Source organism: Anopheles coustani, chromosome 3 (genome assembly GCF_943734705.1).
Source record: "Anopheles coustani chromosome 3, idAnoCousDA_361_x.2, whole genome shotgun sequence".
In the NCBI taxonomy this organism is placed as follows: Eukaryota; Metazoa; Arthropoda; class Insecta; order Diptera; family Culicidae; genus Anopheles; species Anopheles coustani.
In genome coordinates, this window is record NC_071288.1 from 83282375 (window position 1) to 83300743 (window position 18369).

Consider the following 18369-nt stretch of genomic DNA (forward strand, 5'->3'; position numbering starts at 1 on the left):
TTGCGCGACGTACTCACGGTCGGTCGGTCGATTTTCGCTGGACGTCTGGATTTTTGGTACGGTTAGTTTTCCTATTACTCCTGTGTGTTTGTGTGCGGGTCTGTGTGTGTACGTGTTTTCCTTCTTTCCTTCAGCCTCATTTTCGTGGTCCGTGCGGGAATTTTCTTCTCCCCACATCCCAGATCGCAGCATCCCCTTTTCTGTTGCGAAGAAGTGCCAGTGAACAGTGAACTCTGCCTCGTTTGATGAGATGAGCACAAAAGTGTGGCTGAAAAGATCGCGCTTAGGATCGTGAACAGCGACAGTGTGTGAGATTTTACAAGCGATCGCGAGACTCACAGCATCCTTTGAGACGATTATAGCGATCGGTGCGTTTCCACCACACCCAACCCCACCGTTCATCGCAGCGTTCAACAAGTGGACACTGGACACGCAAACACCAAGAATGGATCCTTTTCCCATCGCTCCGTTGCTTGTGTTGGTGTGAGGATTGGATTCGCGGAAGGATTACTAGGGTTTAAAACAAAACAAAGAAAAATCACTCCCAAACCGCACCTGGGAGTGCAAAGCAAGTCAAGTGAAACCAGCATAATCTGCATACAAAACAACGCAAAAGCCAGTGGTTAACGTTCTCGCTTTCCTTTCCTTTTTTCCCACCGGTTCTGGAGCGGAAATGTGGGGGATTTTCGGCAAAACAAAAAAGGAAAAAATATTTGTTTAGGTCATCTTCAACCCCACCACCACCGAATCCTTGCCTTTTTTTAGGAATGTTTTTCGGTTTTCAAACGAAAAGAGTTCGGTCGGGGTGACCCGGTTTAACCGGTTTCTAGCATCAGGATTGACCGGGACCGGTTGCGATTGTTTTTTTTTTGTTGACGGTTTCGACAGTGTTGGGTGTCGCTGTGGTGGGTGAAATAGTAATCTGAATAATTTAGGTGATAGTAGCACCCGGCTAATTGCCCTCTGGGCTTTTGTTTTTGCTTTCCTGTTCTTGTGTTTATTTCTGGGGTTTTTTTTTGCGAATCCTTGCGGTAGCGCCGTGCCCTTATTTAAATATGACTACCCGGGTTTTCCCTCTCGCCGCTTGAAGGGATTGTTTTGGTTTGCGTGCGGCTGCTACTACTGCGGGTGTTGTTGCAAACGTCAAAAAGTCGGGCTACTTAAGTGGCGTTTATTTAATGGACTTTTCTTTCTCCCTCCCATAGTTTTAGGCTAGTTACGTCAAGAGAAGTTTAGTTTTTCTTACGCGAGTGTTTGCAGTGGCGGAGCAAAGCGAAAAAAGGTGAGCTGGCAAGAAAAACGAGTTTTCGTTCGACCGTCGTCGGCGTCGAGAAAAAGAGATCACAGTGTGTTACGCAAATATAGAAAAAAAGGCTCTCGAGGCTGGAAAATCGAGCCAGCCGTGGATGCGGTGGTGATTGTGCCCGTGATTACCCGAAGAGCCTCTGACATAATCGTTCAACCAGTGAGTTGTGCCTCCAAAAGCCGCAGTTACGGATGTGGATCACGCTCGGATCGATCGAGGAAAAATTCTGACCAAAAGGCTCTCTTTTCGTGGTTACGTTGCAGTGAGTGTGTGTTTCCCACCCCAAAGTGTTGAGAATAAGAAGACGAAAAACCCTTTTCCTCATCGGCGTGCGAGGTAAAGTGGTATCCAAACAAAGAGTGACGAACGAAGAAAAAGGTACAAATCATCGTCTCTCCAAGAAAACTCGCCGGGTTTTGACTTCAGTTCCGCGCTCGGCGTTAGATAATTAATGAATTCGAAAATGCAAACACTTTTCCTGACCGGTCTGCTGGCGGCGTTCGCTGCGTTCACAGGTAATTATTGGACATTTGTTTTGTTTTTTTGGTATTGCTTCCTTTTTTCCATTCCCTCTTTTTTTCATTTCCTTCCTCCCATTTGGAGTACGTTTTTCCCAAGCCTTCATGTCAACGGCGACCCATCTCGTGACTTTATCCTACGTCAAACGAATTTTCCCTTTCCGTTTTCCTCTACTCCGCTCGTATCTATTGTTTCCACTATTAATGATAAACTTCCGGGGCTGCGAGATAAATTATATCTCTGTCCCGTGTCGTATCCCTACAAAAGGGGAACAAGAAAACTTCAACCGAAAACACTTATAGGTAACCCCGCTTAGTTCGTTCGTTCGTCACCGTACAGATGAGTCCTATCTCGAAATAGTAGTCCAAAGCAGGGCTTGATTCAGATTATGCCATCACAGATAGATACCGAACCAAAAGGTTTTTTTTGTATGGAAATGATTTCAAGATAAAGACAAAGGAAACCATCTAAAACTGAAATGAAGCGACAAGCATTCGTTCCGATAACCATTTGGAATCTCTCGGGGGAAAAGTTTATCTGTGATAAATGATTCCAAGCAAAGTGTGGCTTTCGAGAGGCGTTCATGCTCGGTTTGAGTCTGTCCGTAAAAGGTTGGAAGAAACCATTTATAGAACCTTCATGAATCATACATCTTCTCAACGTTCAATTATCACCTGGTCAGATGACAATCTTTTCGGGCGCGTGCTAATGACGAGCCATGTTGCTCATCGAAGAGAAAACACCATTAGCAGGTAAGGCTCGATTTCTGCCTGCTGATCACAAGACTCTCTATGATAGAATACCTTCACGTCATGTCATAAAATGTGTGCTACATCACCTGGCGTGCTCGTGCTTTGATGATCGATGTTCACCCCACTCTACGGCGTTGCATTACCTAGAAGAGCAAAAGAGGAGATTACATTATTTTACATTCTTTCACGAAAGAAAAACAACATCAAATGTGAAAGTGAGTCCTATGGCGAGATTTAAAACTAAACCCCGCTTTAAAAACAAGCCTAATGCGATGCGTGAATAGTTTGAGTGAAAGATGTAGGAATGTATGTCCCACAGGAAAACATACACTTTTATGACCCTGTTTCTTTTATTTTCGTGAAATTTAATGTAATTTTCTTCCGCGGAAAGAAACTCGTTGTGAGAAAAACATCGGTTGTACCCGCGTATTGAGCTGCCTGGCATGTAATGAGTCTTAAGTATTACCTCTACCTAACTGCAGGATTGCTCTTATTACATCCATATTCCACCGTAATTACCAGCTGCTCGTTTCGTTCCTCTCCGACCCTCGACCGTTTATTGCCGCAAACTTCGGGAACGATGTGTTCCAAACCGTGTTTCGATCCAGCGTGGTAAAAAGAGGAAGAAAAGACGTGCCCCCGTCGTCAGCGGGGCATCAGTCCAGCAACAATCCCACACGATCACGTCGGGACGATAAAAGTTAATCTGGTTTTTGTCTTTGATGGCGCGCGCGAAGTCATAAAATGCGTCTCCCGTACATCGCAATGCTGCGAATCGGTTGATGCCACCGTCTGACACTGTCGGGAGCCGTCTGCGTCTGGAGGACGTGGAAGCGTGTAATGCGATTAGCCCGAAAGTGCCCAACAACGGCAATCATGTCAAACAAGCAAACCTCTCAAACATGCTTTCACGATGTGTGACCACCGCATTAGGCATATTAGGATGAATTGTGCCTGGGAAGAAAATTCACAAGTAGCAGAAGAATAAAATCATGAGCCGTCTTAGCTTTTCAGAATCTTTTAATATTTTCTTGAACGTCTAAAAAAAGTCTTTAGGCCAGTGATGTCAAACTCGTTTCACCTTGCGGGCCGCATTTCCTCCCAAAATAGGTTCGCGGGCCGCATTTTCTCCCAAAATAGGCTCGCGGGCCAAACCATATAATTGATTGGAGTGATGAAAATATGTTCTTATCAATGTGGTTTTATCTTAACAGTCAATCATGTTTTACATTTTCACATTTTTTCATATTATATTACTTCTTATAAAATTTATAAATTTTGAGTAAAAGAGAGGGTTTGTTGCTCAATCATTTTCCAAATTTTAACGAATTCAAATCAAGTTTATTGAAATATATGTTGCAGTTCAACACTATTGTGTATTTTGTTAATGATTTTAGAAAAGTAAAGGTATTGTAATTACAATAGCTAACTTATTGCTCCGCATTTGTTATTTTGTTTGGAATGGTCTTGTAGTATAGAAACGTTTGTTTTCTATAAACACTATTTATCCACTTGTCTAGAAAAATCTGTGTAAAACCTTTGCTGCAAAGTTGCATATCACTTTCTTATTGAAATAGTTTAAATTGACATTCGTTCAGTTCTCTTGCAATTCGCAGTTTGTGAAAAAATTTATATTAAATATTTTGGTAATTGCTATAAGCCAATACTCAAGGATCCAAACTTTCGATGTAATGTTTCAAAGGGGTCGCGGGCCGCACCCAATGGTCTTGCGGGCCGCATGTGGCCCGCGGGCCGCATGTTTGACATCCCTGCTTTAGGCGTTTTGTAGAACGTCTAAAATACCGCTCATCGTAGAAATCGTAAAATCGGACCTATACCTCATTCTTTATCGATGTTGAAAAACACATTTCCAATCAAATTCCCCACAGAAGTGATTCATATGTTTCGGTTTGCAATTAATGGCGATTTTTTTTAACGCGCCCTCCCTATCCTACCCCGTTTGTTACATTCTTTTTCTTCCCCGTCGTATAATTCACGGACTTTATGTGCAATTAAATTTCGAACAATCAGCAGGGGACAAACGGTGTTGGCAAATTTTCACGGTCATCAGTTGTTATTACAGTTGTACGATTTTTTTTTTGGCAGTGTGTGTTTTGCTTTTGCACCGCTGTTTTGGGAACCTTGCCGAGTCGGGGCGGGGTTTTCAAAATTTGGATCCCTTTTCCTATTTCAAGGCGAAGACGGCTCGTTGATGTATTTGGGGTGTGTGTATGCGTTATTTTTTGTTTGTTTCGCTTGCCAATGAAGTTTCGATGTTTTTCATCACAGCGCACAGGCAGCACATGGTGCACGAATCCAAAACTGCTTATTTTGGAGCTCCCGTACTCGCGAACCCATATACCCGTTGAGGGGTTCGTGTTTTGGGGTGGCTAAAATAGAACACAGGCATGTAAAAAAATATGTTTTCCATTATCCGTCAAGGCTTATGGTCAGCATTTTATCCAAAAGCAGTCGGAAAAGTTAAAATAAAGTTGAAATAATAAACTACGCAAAACATTGCGTGAGTCACATAATTCGAATTTTGCATGTTTTGGACTGTTTTTGGTCGTGGATAAGATGGCCACCGGGCCGGGACGGCGCACACGTTTTCCACGGGCAATTTTATGTCCAAATGTGCACGTCCCGCGATCGAGCAGAATATCCGCGTCCTCTTGAGCGCGATTTTCAAAAAGTAGCCCTTGGGAGCTACGCTTCGAAAAGGAAAACAAAGTATATTCCACCCGAACAGCGTCGCACCCTTTTTCAGGTATTTTAAATATTATGAGTTTTCTTGGTTTTTCGTTTAGAAACTTAAAATACTTTTTTTATATTGGCTATCTTAAAAAAAAAATAAACAAACGGTAGTCCGTCGTCAAAACGGTCGAAGTTTTGAAGATTACCAAAGACTGCCAAAAATGTGTGTGCATGACGAGGTAAACATGTTGAAAGGATATTTGACGGTGTGCAAAAGAAATAGTTGGTTTGCTTCCATGATTTCATTCGTCAACTCAACTCGATTTGTCCCTGGGTGGGAAATTGTTTTTCATTTTCCTTCGCTTTGCGGCGTCAACAGCCATGGTCGCACAGAAGTTTTTCACTGGCCGCATGAATGAAAAACAACAAAAACAATGCTTCCAAAGGCGGCCAAACATCAAACAACTGCGAGCGTGATGGCGTCATGCGTTGGCTGTATAAAATATCGCACCCTTGGCCCCCCGGCCTGGCGACCATATGGAAATGCATGCAAACGAAGCGTGTTGTGTTTGCCGAAGGACGCGAGGAACGGAACGCAAAATTGCTACCGGAATGTGGTGGAAAAACAAAACACGGAACACCTAGTTCTCGGGTTTCCGCGGGCCCCGGCGTCGGTGGAAGAATTTTCCACAAACTCCATAATGCCTACAACGGCGCATTGTAGGGCGATGACGAGGAAAATGCATCCCTCCATGATGACCTCACGGCACGCGTTTCGACGCGCGCGATGAGTCAGCCTTTCAATATATTTTAGTTCTTTTCCATTTTCCCACCCGCCCTATCCTGTCGGATTGCAGTTTCGGTGCATGCAGTTGTTAAGACGAACCTTCCTCCCAAAAAAGGGTTCCAAGTTTTATGGAACAACGAGTGAGGTAGCATAAAAATAAATCTAAAATTGAATCACGACACTTCGGGGCCAAGGGTACGAACGAAATCAAAATAAATTACTTCCAAATGCCCGCCGCTGGAGATCAGGAGCGGGCATCGTCGTGATCTTGTGCTCAAGTCGAAAGAACGATGCACCAACACCGCCACCGCCGTCGCGAAGAGATTATGATCAACCAACACACACATGCACAGCAGCTTCTTACTTTTTCGTCTTTGATTTCGCCTCGGACCTGAATTTCAGACCGCGGCGCGCTCGTTAAATGCTCAGACACGGGCGGTTTAAAGTTGAACGCGAATGTAAAGCATGGAAGGGAGTAAAGAAGGGCCAAGGGAAGCGAAGGGAAAGGGAGGGAAGTGGTACAGAAGAAAAAACATAAAAACCGGCTCCGAAACCACCTCCAGAAGAGAAAGTTCGCGCTTGGAGGAGGAATAAACGGAACGGAGAGCAGAAAGAAAACGTGAAAACAAGAAAACCCGCGGGCGAGTGAAGGAAGAAGAAAAAAAAAATTAACAGAAAACGGGTTTTGAGCTGGCCGTGTCGTTGAAGTCGTTTGAACGCCGCGTCCATTTCGGTCCGGCCCGCGTCCAGTTCGTACTGCCAGCGAGCGATCGAAGGAAAAAGACGCGATCGTTCGCCGGTAGACGCGCGAGAACAAAGCGAGGTGGACTTGGCAGATGAAGAAAGATGGGACGAACGTAAAGATATGATGTGTGTGTGAGCTTGGATGAGGCAAGCGTTGCGCGAAGAAAAAAAAAAGTAAACCGTTGAGACGTCGCGACTCGATCTTTTAGGATTGCTCGCGACCGAACGAGGAAGGGTCAAAGAAGATGTGAAGACACGAGAGCTAGGAGAACGCTGAAGAAGCGAGAGACGAGCGGCGGAAAGATGCAGGAAAGATAAGTAAAATTGGCGCAAGCGACCGTGCGCGCTCGGGTTAAGAAACACTTCGTAGGGCAGGAGAAAATTTAAATCTCCACCGAATTTGACCGCTGTCGTTGTCTTGTGCCACGTTTCGGTTGAGCTCATCGTTCTTTTAAGACATCCGTCAAATGCGTAGGCAGCGCAGGAAAGAAAGGGATGATTTTAGGACCAAGATGTTCTCTCTTAAAGCTGCGGTAGGATTTGTTTTTATGACGCCTTCTTGGTCGTCTTTTCGATTCCTTATTATTCCCCCTTCGACATGTCAAACTGTCAGATCGAACCAAAACCGGAACCGAACGCATAGAACAACATCATTTCACGCGAAGAGCATGTGGCAAAGAAAATCACACCAAAACCTTCTGTTCATTTCCTTACGGTGGGTGTTTTTTGTGTGTGTGTGTTCCTTGGTGATATTTGACTGGACCAGTTTCTTCGAGTGGGAGGAAAATACGCCAAAGAACTCGTTCTCTGCGCGACCGGTTCTGGCATTGGGATCCAACTCGTCAGGCAATCGATCGCCGAAGCCAAGATTTTGGAGGTTCTTGGACGTGATAGGCCGTTAAAAATGAAAAACATTTGAATTTCAAATATCATAAAGTGCACCGGGTTTCTTAACGGACAAAAAGTGTGGTTTTGAATTGGTCCAGTAAAGGACGAGATTTTTAACAATACGAGATTAAAAAATGGACCGTTAAAAATCGTCTTTTTCTGCGAATTCACGTACCGACAGTTTCTTCCGAAAGGATTATATTAAACATATTATTTTGACAAAAAATGTCAAAAGGGTAACGGAAGAATAAACTCGATATGAGAAAACTTGTCAAATGACCTTTTGAAGTTCTTTGATATGATAGGTTATGATTATCATTTAAACCAGTGATGTCAAACTCGTTTCACCTTGCGGGCCGCATTTCCTCCCAAAATAGGTTCGCGGGCCGCATTTTCTCCCAAAATAGGCTCGCGGGCCAAACCATATAATTGATTGGAGTGATGAAAATATGTTCTTATCAATGTGGTTTTATCTTAACAGTCAATTATGTTTTACATTTTCACATTTTTTCATATTATATTACCTCTTATAAAATTTACCAATTTTTAGTAAAAGAGAGGGTTTATTGATCAATCGTTTTCCAAATTTTAACGAATTCAAATCAAGTTTATTGAAATAAATATTGCAGTTCAACACTATTGTGTATTTTGGTAAAGATTTTAGAAAAGTAAAGATATATAATTACAATAGCTAACTTATTGCTTCGCATTAGTTATTTTCTTTCTTTCGATGTAATGTTTCAAAGGGGTCGCGGGCCGCACCCAATGTTCTTGCGGGCCGCATGTGGCCCGCGGGCCGCATGTTTGACATCCCTGATTTAAACCTTAAATGCCAGCATGAAAAAATACGAGTAAAATGTAATTTTAATAAAACATTCATGCTTTAAACGGAGCTTTGATGCTAGTTAATTTAATAATTTGTATAATATACGAATTTCAAGGTTAATAAAAATATATAATGTGTTAAGTTTGATTTTTTTTAAATTTTCTTACTTTGTCTTTGAGTATTTTCTTCTTCGGTCCAGCTAGCCACACGACACTTTAATTTCTACCTTCCGCTGCGCGTCCTCAAGATTCAGGACATCGTTAAATTATTAAAAAGGCAAAACTAGGTCGCAAATCTTCCGGGTGTAGCCGTTTTTCTCCGGGATGAAGAAAATTGGTTGGCGCCTCGCCGGTTGACGCGGACTCTACCACGCCCCGATCGTTTTCGGACGCGACAAGGCGAAAGTCAGCCGCCTCTTCCCCTTAAGGACACCCTCGACCCGTTGTGTGGTGTGTGTGTGTGTGTGTGTGTGTGTGTGCGCTTTGCTTTTCGTTTCTACCCCCGACCGAGGTCTATTTAGGATGCGCCCTAATTAGGGCGAATGCATTCCCGCCTCCTCGGCGTCTACCGCTTTCGCCTCAGTCGTCCTGTCGCTGGGTAAAATATCATGGTAATAACGGCCAGAAAGGACAACACGCGCCTGTCGTCCGAAGGATGTCGGCGTGGAGAGGATGTCGATCGAACCTAATGCGCGAAGAAGAAAAAAAAACAAGCTCGAAGGATACTCCACCGGTCATTAACCCGTGGCGGTAATGGGACGCGACGGATTTGGTAATTAGGTTCATTTTAACGGATCGCGTCCAGCGTGTTTTGGGGAGTTTTCCATTCCTCCTCTCTCACTCGGACCCGAGGCGCGCGTCGCTGCAAGTCTCCAAAGTCGCGCAGTGATGAAGACTTATAATCACACGAGCTTTTTCTCCCTGTTCTCTCGAAGCGAATAACCACGAAATTTATTACCCGTTGACGTTTTTCCGCTTTTTTTTATTTTGCCGATTTGGCCAACAAGGGAAAGCGGGTGTGCAAGGGAAAGGAAGGTTAATTATTGCCATTATGTAAATTTTGAACCGGATAAATTTGGTCACTCGAAGGGATTGAAGCAACCGCGCGCGGTCGGTCGTCGTCGTTCTGCTGTGGACGATGTTGTTGTGGATATGGTGGATTTGAATAAATTTCACTTTCACCACCAGGGAAATCCACGAGCCAGCCACTAGTGCCAAAACAAACCTCAAACTTTTTGTGCTTTTCCATTCCCCCCGCCCTTCATAGGAGTAAAATTAATGTACTTTATTCTCTCTCCAGACAGTTTGCTTTTTCACACGCAACAGCGGTACGTTTCACGTGTAGCAGAATTTGTCGTTGCGAGATTCTTATCTTATCTCTCATCCATAGCCGATAACACAATACCGTTTCACGAAACGCCCTTCGGGGGACTTGACCTTTCTGCGGAATGTCATATAGGAGGTTGGTTTGTTGCGTGTATGCGTTTCATAGTGGGACGTACATCGGGCGCGAGTTTTTCAAGCTCTGAGCTCACCGGTGTAACATGAATCACCACTTCCTATTTAGTAACGTAATGTACTAAAGGTTTCGTCACGCAAACAGCGTGCTTGGAGTTTTTTGCTTCTCTTTCCGGAGAGTAGTATTCGTACGGACTATTCGGTCAAGGAGAGAAGTTGCACAGCGTGCATGTAAGCTGTAATAACCAAGTCCTATTAGCAATCAAGAACCTGTCCGTTTGAATGGTGAGTAATAGGACATATTTCATTCTTGGAAAAGGTGTCACTACTGCCGGTGATTCATTAAATGTGTTTTAGGTACAAAATATTATGCAAAGTTTAATTAAATAACTCGTCAGAAGATACTTAGATGACTCATGATAGAGGCATGTTCATGCATCTGAGAAACTCATGCCAAAACTGAACGCTAAGGTTTCATAATGCATTGTTGCTGAAATGAAATATTTGTAAAGGTATTCGGAAGTGGCATCTTTTTAAATCTTAACACATACATCCAAAGCATGTATTTGTATTTTCAAACTTAATGGAGTCTGTCTCAGGCGTGTGATGTGATCTATAGTATCTATAGTATAGTACAATATTACAAAACAGTGCTGGAGTGAACGATGTTGCAAAAAATAGAAAGGGATTCGTTTTATGAGGAAGAATGATGGGGGAGGTTGGCACGGAAGCTGGAGAGGGAGGTGTTAAAATCAAACAGATCCGCAGACGCATCAAATTACCGCACTGCACGAAGCAAAGGGTCATTGACGCCGAACTGGGTACGACGTCTAGCCAGGGATAGGATAGGACGAGGTCTTAGTGGACGTGATGGGACATAAAAGATAAGATGGCTTGGGGAGCAGGCCACCTCTGGTCCAGTAGCTGACCTGACTAGGCTGCAGTAGAGGGTTCTGAGACACATGGGATCTGAAAAGTCGGATGAGTCCTAGAGTTTGGTAGGCCTTACTTATCACTTCGTCATGATGCAAAGCGAAAGAAAGTCGATCGTCATTCCAGACATCAAGATCTTTGATGACGGATACTCTGGATATTGGCTCATTACCGTTCTGGTACTGCGTCGGACGGCCAGATCGGGAAAGGGAGATTGTAGTACACTTAGGAATAGGGGATGCAGTGGTAGCGCGAAAAACACCACGGCACAGGTATGGGATCGAATCTCGAGTACGGAACCCTCCGGTGTTACGAACGGCTGGCCACCGCACCATGCAAACATCGTGAGCCATGAAGATGTCATACAGAAGTGTTGAAATAGCGTTTGGAATGTTCTCAGCAGTTTGTTATGCCAGGGACAACGAACTCCTCTACGTTTATGTGCCTTTACCTTCCTTAGGCAAATTGTATCGGTTACCTTGTGTAAAACTATAAAATCCAATTGATGTTGTTGGACTCACGAATGAATTCTGTTTTGTATTTCTGTAAGTCTCACTAAGAGTGTTAAACACTAAATTCCAATAATGTTGCCGTCATCCAACGTACTTAGAACTTTCCCATCTCCCTTACGATGTGCAATATCGATCGGGACGAAAACGAATCGATTGTTCAAACCCGACCTTGTGTTCTAATGGTAGCAAATTATTTAACAGCCGGAACACAACCTGCTTGTGGCACTAGAGTTTTCCACTTCTCCATCCCGCGGGGGTGGCTTTGACTGATGGCCACTGACTTGGAAACTGTTTCCCAGCCATACACTCGCTTGGTAGTAAATAATTTTTGCATACAATCCGCGCCCCACCCGCTTCCTCAACTCTCTTCCCTCTCAAAGTGGGTGGCCATCCGTCGGGGTGCAGCGGAAATGCTTGTGTGCAACACACCCACACATACACACCGACTGACAGCTAACCTCTCCCATCGGTTTTTCCCTTCCCGAAAGGGGGTTGGGAGACGAGGTTTGAGTGACAGGCTCACTTGTCAGCTGGTATATTATCGCCGCACACACACACACACACACACTGCTGCCTGTCGCCCCGCATGATGTTTCCGTTCTTGGGGGAAGGGTTTTTTTTTGCGCATCGAGGAAAAAGCTGATGGGCTTGAGGGGAAGTCATCTTTGGGGGGGTGTTGTGGGTATTAAATTAACAAAAAAGAGAGTCTGGCACGAAGTCGCGAAAATGCGGACTGAAAACTACAAAAAAAAAAAAGAACGGGTTCTGTGTTTTGTCCATTGCCGTTGAATTTTCACCACGCCATTCCGAACTCCCGCCATGTGAACGATATGGGCCACTGAGTTTTCCCCCCCTCTGCCCGCCGGTTGCCTTCTACCCCTTTCCTTCCGGATATCGCTATTGTCGTCATCGGGAAAGTGGGCTTTTCATAGGCTTTGTTCTGCCTGGGGAGGAGGGTGAATGTGTTCCTCTCGTCACAATTGAAGGAAAATTTTTGTTTTATTTTCACGCGATTTGCACCGTTTCTGTGATTCAGAGGGGGTTTGTTTCTTTTTAGATCCGTTTTTTATTCTCTCTGGGTTTTTCATCGGGCTTCCCGTTTATCCCCAATGCACCCTAATCGGTTTGGTGAACTGGATTTTATTACTAGAACCAAGTAAATGTTGTCTGGATGCACGATAATAAATAAAGCAAAATGTGCTTCCGTTCCAGCTCTTAGGTTTCCTTTTTTTCCGTTCGCCAATGTTTGGACCGATTATTTCGCGGCATGAAAAAAATAGTTTTAGAAATTGAACACTGCTGCTGTTTGTGTTGAGGCGTGTGACATCATCATCCGCGTCCATTCCAGCCAGCTCCAAATGCCGGCGCCGGGAATGTGTCGCGTCTAGGTTCTTCTCCACCGGTTCGTTCCTTTTTTGTTGTTGGATGATGATGGTATGGTGCGTGTTTGTTTCGCGGTATTGTTCGCGCGTTAACTATCAAACGCGTTTTTAGCATCAGGTTTCGTACGTTTAAGTTAGGCGAGATGGGCTGACGTGCCGGCTGCTGGAAGTGAACGTTCGAAACTGACGGAAGTGTGAAGAAAATGGTGGTTCCAAATACCATATACACACACGTCATCGTCACCTCCCGAATGCGGCCCATCGCTCCCTTCGCGCGGGGGCTGAAACCGAGATAGGGCGAGACTGAAAAGGGGTGCCTCATTAATATTCCTTCGATGTGCATGTATGCCATCAACATCACCAAGAACAATGCCGGCGGCGGGTGCAAAAAGTACCGTTCCGATGCGCGTTCAAATGTAGCGCAATGGCGCATCATTGTGCCAATGTTGGTGTGTGTGTTTGTGTACTGTGTGATGAATGGAAATTCGAAAATCACATTCGGTAGTACATTTAACCAGTGGTACATGGGGCAAATTGTGTCACACTCTGTGCTACGCTAAACTCTCTCTTGATTCCAGTTTTGTTCCTTTGATACCAAAAAGGGTGTTTTTCCTTCAAACATCAAACACTCCACCACTTATCTGATTAGTGGGCATGGTTCATGAATGTAATCGTGGCGCTTGGATTCCCAACACCATGAAGTGTAGGGATCGATTTTCTTCGTATCGTTTGTAAGCGTTGCTGGGTGCTTGATAACTAACTCTGTTTTTATTTTATTGCAACATGTTTAGTTTTAGGTGGTTTACAAATAGGGGTCATTTTAAATTACTTTTTGTATTTCGTTTTGATAATTGTTGGCTTTTGCAAAACTTTTCTATGTTTTCTGCGATTTGTTTTCAAAATGAGTTAGTTTCATGAGTTTTACTTTTATGACTAATATGTATGGAATCTAAATACTCTTAGAACCAACCAGTCATATTCTTCCGATAGTTATTAATGAATTCACTTTTGTTTTGGGCCCAAAACAAATCTTAGTCATACAAAGTTTTTATGTATTTTTGTATTAGTTTTTGACCACTATCACTTTTATTGTAGAAATACGAAACTAGGCAGGTGATAAAGTAATACTAAATAAAATTGATTTTTTAAACTGACGTTAACTTTACTTTTGGACGGAGTGGCGTGTATATTAAAAATGGATGAAATGATTTTAACATCTTACATTTGAAAAGGAAACTTGAAATATTCCACCTTAACCAGTTCCGAAGTGGCTTACAAAGTCATCTTTCCGCTATTGCGGTTTTCCGATTTCGCGTTTCCGTAGGAAAGCTTAGCGTGGGTGTGATGGGAAAAAGAGCTTGTTGCAGACGAACACCTCCTTGTCCTCCATATGCAATGGAATGAGGAAGAAGAAGCACCTGTGGAACGGCGATGCAACCTGCTGTGCTGTGGCTTGACTCTGTTTTTTTTTCTCTCACCCAGTATATCTAAACCCACAGTTCCCTTCCGTAAACAGAGTTCCGCGCGAGTTCTTATCCACGGCCAAGAAAAACAAAACCGGGTGGAAAGGTTAATTTTATTATTTTTTATTTTTCTGCAACGTGTGAATCGTTGCACACCAACGCGGTGTTTATACCGGCATTTGATTGTCGTCGTCGCGTCCCATCCTCTATCAACGTTGTTGCGCATGCCAGCGCGAATGTTTGGCTTCTGGGCGCAAGCACAAGACGGCGGAGTAATCGCGCACGATAAGATATAAATAGTTATCGGAGGGTAGGGTGGCGAAGCAACTCGCCGGAGGTATTTGTTGGAAGTAGAACAGCGCGAGGTGTTGGTGTCTGGTCTTTCGCGTGCCGCGTGGTGGGGGTATTTCTTTAACCGAAGGCGATGATAACGAGGCTGGCTTGCCGTTTGAGGAGAGCATGTGCATTTGTCGTCGCCCTCCTTGCTCGGCTGTTCGCATTTCAATCAACGCGGAGTGGAAGGGATTAATGCGTAAAGGGAGCGGCGGGGTGTCTGGTGCCTGCGAGGGGTTTGCAATCGAATACCGGATGCATTCAATGTACGTAATTAAGGCGATAGAAAATAAGCAAAGGAGTTGTCGGAGAGAGAAGGAGACAACGGGAAGCAAAGGAGACTAACTCCAGCGACTTGTTGGCGTTTCGGGTTGCAAATGCAAAACGCGCGTTTAACACGATCGCTTCTTGTTGCTGCGACTAGAATGACGCCGATCCTCGATGGTAGTGTGGTGGAGTTTTCAGTCATCGTCTGTTTGATCAATTGCTATGAGCTTTGCCGGAGCTGGGATTGTGGATGGGGACGGTGGGTAAGGGTGGTGAGTTACGGCCAAGCTCGTTGACTCGGGGCGGCTACTCCTCGCTCGTCGAAAGGCATTCCGAAATTGCATTCACAATGACAACGCATCGAGCAACTTTAAGTAAAGAAAAAAAAAACCTCCAGCGGCTTCAATAGCGCGGTTGAGAATGAAGATGCAGAGTTTTTGTTGCTGTTGGCGCTCGCTTCAATGTCGACGAAACGACGTGCCGAAGAAAGAAAGACGAGAAAAAAACCTACCGAGCGCCGTCACCATCATTGAAAAAAGTGAACGGGACGCATTCATGATGAAAAGAAGGCCATCATAATTAAAGATTTTTTTTTTCTATATAACGCTATGTGTGTTTGTGTGCCAAATCCGTCTTGAGAACGAAATGGAAATGCGAAACATTTGAAAAATAAAAGTTGTAAAACTGTTGTATTAGATTCTTTCTGTTTCTACTGCAATGGAGGCGAACTATTTTTATCATTATCTGATTTGAATTAAAATAATTTGTTAACTTGACATTTTAAATCGATATACCTTTTTTTAAATCAATTGGGGTATTTATGTGATCTTAATTGGTTGTTTTTGATAAACAAATTATATGTACAGAGCAGAAGATTATTGATGGAACAGATTTTCACTGTTACAAAACTGAAATTCTTATGAAAAATACTGATTGAATCATATTCTATACCTCTTCTATACCTTTCTATTCCTCGGTCCTTTGAAAATCTCGCGCAATATTAATTCTTTTACTTCTGCTTTGATTAAGATGGATTTTCAAGCAATTCGATTTTGTATCTCCACATTGCTATATTATCTTATTGGGGAGTGAGTTTAGAATTTGTTATGTTATTTTCATGACATGACAAGTAATGTATCACAAAGAAAAAAATACTGGTTAAGGTACTAGAGAACAAAACTAATATCGCTGTGCTTTTCTTGCGAAGCGGAAGGGTTTTTCATTTGAAAAGATTTAATTTAATTTTTATTATTTTCGTTTAATTTTCTGACTTGAGGGTGCTTGGAACGAAATAAAGCTTATCTATTTAAGTAAAAATTAATGGTAATTTATGCCAACATCTGTTGAGTTTGGACATTTTTTTTGAGTTTTTCCCGATTTTCATCTTTTTCCTCCCGGGACCAAAAATGTCTTTACGCTGCACCGATCGTATCGTAGCGTCACATAATCGACCGGCAGCATTGGGGGAAATAAAGACAACCAACATACGTTTGATTGACCCATTACGGCAACAGTTTGAAATAATCGTGCCAGCGTAATTGCCCTTTAATGGCGCTTTTCCTCCGCACGGCTAATGTAATTGAGAGTCGAAACTACATCCCCGAACCGACACCATGCAACTGGCCTCTGAGGAATAAAAATAAAAAGAAACGACCTAAACCAGACCCCTTCCTCCTGACCGGAAGTTTCTTTATTTCCGCCGTGCGTTGTCGGTGCATCAGCGCGAGTCTTGCTGCATGAAAACAGGTGTCTGATTGTCAGCGTTTCCCGTCCTTTTTTGTAACCGTTGTTTTCCTTTGTGCTATTTGTTTCGACTCTAAAACACTGACCTTTCTCTCGGGATCGGAACAGAAAATGAAAGAGGGAGGATGGAGAAAAAAAGGGATCACGACGTGGAAAGGAGATAAAAGAAACATACCGCGTCTAATAATGTTGTAAGGTGGTAATGACATGGCGGGTGTAATAAATGCAAAACGTCTCCCTCTGCCGACGTGGAGCATATTTTTTCGAACCCATAATTCACCGGTAAAACACCTTCAGGCCAGGTCAGGAGCGCATTCAAAATGTCCGCGTAAAAAAAGGGGAGAAAAGAAGGGAGAAAAATATACATCCCCCAGCAACATTGTGCGTCGTTTGGGTTCAGGTGGTTCAATTCGTCGGCCACATTGGAGTAGAAGTCGTACTGTCGACTTACGCGAGAAAACACCATGTACACCACGACCCCACGGCTAAGGAAGCTGCTGTTGAAAAATTGTTTAGGGGGAGACAGACATCTTTTCAACCATGACACCCCTCCATGGTTGCAGCTCAGTGGATGCCATCCAGGTCATATCTGGACGGCACTGTAAGCCCTCCCGGTTTCCCGTTACAGGGTTTTCTCCTTCTTCTCGTTCCTATTTTTGTAAGTCCTTCCCACATGATTGTGGTGGTACGGTGGTCTGTCGACCCCTAGTAACTGCCAGGTTGTGCTCGGTTGATCGAAGGATCGGAAGCCTCACCTCTATCGTCACCGACCTAACGTGTGGTTGGTGCGCCACGGGGGTTTCAATGATGGATTTGAATATATTTAGTCGAAAAAAAGAAAGAAAGAGGGAGAATAACGCACATTAAAGATTCTCACATTTTCTTGAGCTACCATTAAAGTATCAACAGGTTTTAGGTAATCGTTATGTGAAGAGAATACATGAAGTTTTCACATGATAGAATTGAATTTTACTGAAAATGATTGCTAAAACATCTCGCGACACAACAATAAATTAGTGTCAAAAATTTGGCATAAAATTTGTATGAAAGAGTGTTAAGTAATTTTTACATTTTACTGCATCATTAAGAGAATATCCACAGAAATGTTATCATTGCGTAGCTTATGTACTCAGCTGATATTCAGCTCTCCAAGTGTTGGTATCTTGATTTTAGGCAAGCGGTCGGCACACATTTTCTTAAAAGGGCCAGATGATTACAAACATACCGAGAGCGGGGGCCGACATCTTGATAACATATGATGAATGTTTCCAAAGAAATACTTTACCCTTTTCAATACAGTATCAACTTTTGAAATAGTCAAGTTGCATTAAAAAATGACGATAGAATTGAGATAATCTGGAGGTTTCAATTTAATATTGTTATTGTCCCATGTTCAAATAATTCGTCCTACTGTAGTGTTGCAAGTAAAGAATGTTTAATTTTGTGTTTCCTTTCTTGCGAGTGATTGGAGCTCAATATTAACTGACTTTTTTTTGTATATTTCTCAACAATTAACTACTGTACGTTAACAGCTTCTAAGCATCGGATTAAATTGAATCTTCCAACCATGGACATCCTCTCCTGTACATTACGTCATTTGATTCACCCGTGCGTTGGCTACTTTTTTTACTGAGCTTAAAAGGACGTTGCACTTTCTTAGGAACAAATGTGTGGCCCTTTTTCTACTTCAGTGTATTTGAGCTGTCCAATAAAAGCAGCACGTTGACATACACCAAGGGTTTTAAATTAATGACTGAAAGCTG

At 43.2% G+C, this 18369-nt stretch overlaps 1 protein-coding gene across 1 annotated transcript in view; it reads left to right on the top strand.

The window, feature by feature from the left end:
• The first annotated feature begins 11 nt into the window (after positions 1-11).
• The window catches only part of LOC131267832 (fasciclin-3-like), a 101242-nt gene continuing 82884 nt past the window's right edge, over positions 12-18369 (top strand). Inside the window, exons 1-2 of the mRNA XM_058270776.1 lie at positions 12-61; positions 1206-1821. Of these exons, the coding sequence (XP_058126759.1) occupies positions 1758-1821 (64 nt within the window). The 5' untranslated portion in view covers positions 12-61; positions 1206-1757. The remainder of the gene's footprint in view (positions 62-1205; positions 1822-18369) is intronic.